Here is a 2,477-nt window from a genome sequence, read left to right on the forward strand (position 1 = left end):
GGATGGTCACGCCGCAATCCCTTCTCCTCCATTCTCCTCTCGGGATCTTGGGCACGCACACACACGTGCCCGGCGTGAGTTTTAAGCCACCGAGTCCGGGACACGAACCGCGGTCGACTATGTGGGAGTCCAGCGACAGCCATTACGCTAACTGCTGGTTCCCCTGGTTCCAAGCTCTTGATTTGTTAGCAGAAGCCCACCCTCCTGGTTAGGAGGCCCTCGGCAGTATCATTGGTAGATGCGGCCCAGGCTGCTGTCTGGCTCTGCCATTTCCTTTTTATTTTTTTATTTTTTTGCCGTAGGGTGCATGCACTTGCTGGGAAGAGACCTCGAGAGGGAAAGAAATTGCTCCCCAGGGGGGATGTCCATGCCACAATCCCTCTAACTCCAGTCTCTTTTTGAGAGTTTGGGCATGCAAACTTGAAAAAAACGTGTGTTTTTTCAAGCCACCAGGTCTGGGACTCGAACCGCAACAGGCCGTGTGAGATCCAGTACCTTAACCACCACACCACCTGCAGGCCCTGATTTGACTCTTTAGCTCTGCTGTTTCCTCATTTAGCAAGACCCCTAGAGGCAGACCCCGTACCTGCCCAGATGGTGAGACCAGCCAGGAGCAGCAGGGTCACCCCAAGGTCGCACGCAGGTCGTGGCCTTGGTGGTCTTGGTGAAAGGCCCCAGCACCCAGAGAGGCCGAGTGCAGCACACAGTACACAGCACATCCACAGGTGGCTGAGTTGGGCTGGGGAGCGCTGCTGGTCATGGGCACACCGTGTAGAGAGGAGGCCCCGCCCCACCCGTACCGTGTCCAGAAACACCGGGTGGCTGCCCGAGTCCCACTGCCTAGCCCGTGAGCCACGGCTGGGTGCAATCAATGCCTGCAGTGCCCTGACTGCCCGTTCACCCCAGCAACCACTGGGGGCTTCGCCCTGGGAGACAGAGGAGAGAGGTGCAGTGGTGTGGGAGTCCCGTTTAATGCGAACACTCGTGGCCTGGGCAGAGTGGGGTGTGTCCAGGAGCTGGGCAGGCAGGTAGGCGGGTGGGTCCCAAGCCCACAAGTAGGCCCTAGGGGGGACACTGGGTGGGAGGGCTTGCCCAGGCTCGAGTCCCACCACAGGACACAAAGGGCTGTCCTTGAGATGGTGTCCAGCCAGGTGGTGAGTTCCCGGGCTGGAGTCTGTGGCCCAGGGAGGTCTGGGGCCTGGTTGGGGGCTCTAGGAACCTAGGGACTGGCGTCACTGGGGGCCTCCCCGAGCTGCTGCTGGAACTCAAGGCGTGTCTGCCGGTTGGACTCTAGCAGCTCTTGGAGGCGGGCATGGAGGTGGTCGTTCTTCTCCTCCAGGTGGTCCAGGCAGGAGTTGATCTGGTCCAACATGGAGTTGATGGCAGCATATTCTGGGAGGAAGGGGAAAGACAGATCTGTGCTGTGTCTCCTCGGGGCTCAGACACTCTCCCCCTTTCCCACCGTCCACAGCCGGCTTCCAAAGGGTTCCGGGCAAGCCTACTCCTTCCTGAGCCTTAGTGTCGCCATCTAGAAATGGGTGGATGGCAAAAGAGGAAAGGCTCTGAAGAGAGTACCTAGGGCACCATCCTTTCTTCTGGGGCTGGGGAGGCACGGGGCAGGCAGTGTCCTGCCTGGAAGTTCTGCAGGGTGCCAGGTCTCCTCTGCACCTCCTTAGCAGCTGCCCAGGGCCAGCAATCAAGGCCTCTGTCCCCAGGCAGGCCCTCTTCTCCAGCCCTTCCATGACTCGCTCTGTCCTCAGAATAAAGCACCCACTGGATTCCCCCAGGGCTGCTCCCCTCTCTAGCCGCACGCACACCTGCCTCAGGCCCTTTGAACATGCTGTCGCCTCTGCCTGGAATGTGCTGGGTCCTCCTTCAGTCCTCCTTTCCTCCTCTCCTTCTGGATAATCCCACTCATCCTTCAAGTCTCAGTATGGATGAGCCCTTCCATGCCCCAGACTGGATCAGACCTCTGTCCTGAACCCTGCTCACCCCCATGGCCCTCCCCTCAGGACTGACTGCTGTGGTTACTTGTGTGCCCGTCCCCAGCCCCAACTTGGCTACAACGCTCCTTGAGAGGCGAATGAGCTTGTGTTCGCTGCCTTCTCCCTGTGCCCTCACTGTCACACAGTGGGCATCTGTTGATTGAATGAATGAATGAGTGAATGAATGAAGCCACTGACCTCCAGCCTTCCTGCCTCTTATCAGCTGTCCCTGTGACCCAGATTGCCTCAACTGCAACCCTTTAAGGACTGGCTTAAAGTGCCTCCTCCAAGAAGTCTCCCCTGGTGTCCTTTAGAAACCATCACTCCCTCCCCCAGGGCAACTCCTGACCTACCTCTCTCAGCAACATGATGTCCCTTAGGACCCAAGGTCTGGGCCTGTGCCCACTGCGGGACCCAGTTTTGAGCCAGCCTATGACTCAGATACACTCAGCTGCCAGCTTGGGACTAAAGGGGAGGCAGCTGGCAGCGGGA

At 58.9% G+C, this 2,477-nt stretch overlaps 1 protein-coding gene across 1 annotated transcript in view; it reads right to left on the reverse strand.

The window, feature by feature from the left end:
* Positions 1–952: 952 nt before the first annotated feature.
* BBLN (bublin coiled coil protein) overlaps positions 953–2,477 on the reverse strand; it is a 3,421-nt gene continuing 1,896 nt past the window's right edge. Inside the window, exon 2 of the mRNA XM_006154035.3 lies at positions 953–1,392. Within this exon, the coding sequence (XP_006154097.1) occupies positions 1,220–1,392 (173 nt within the window). The 3' untranslated portion in view covers positions 953–1,219. The remainder of the gene's footprint in view (positions 1,393–2,477) is intronic.

The sequence above is a fragment of the Tupaia chinensis genome, unplaced genomic scaffold (genome assembly GCF_000334495.1).
Source record: "Tupaia chinensis unplaced genomic scaffold, TupChi_1.0 Scaffold000394_1, whole genome shotgun sequence".
Lineage (NCBI taxonomy): Eukaryota > Metazoa > Chordata > Mammalia > Scandentia > Tupaiidae > Tupaia > Tupaia belangeri.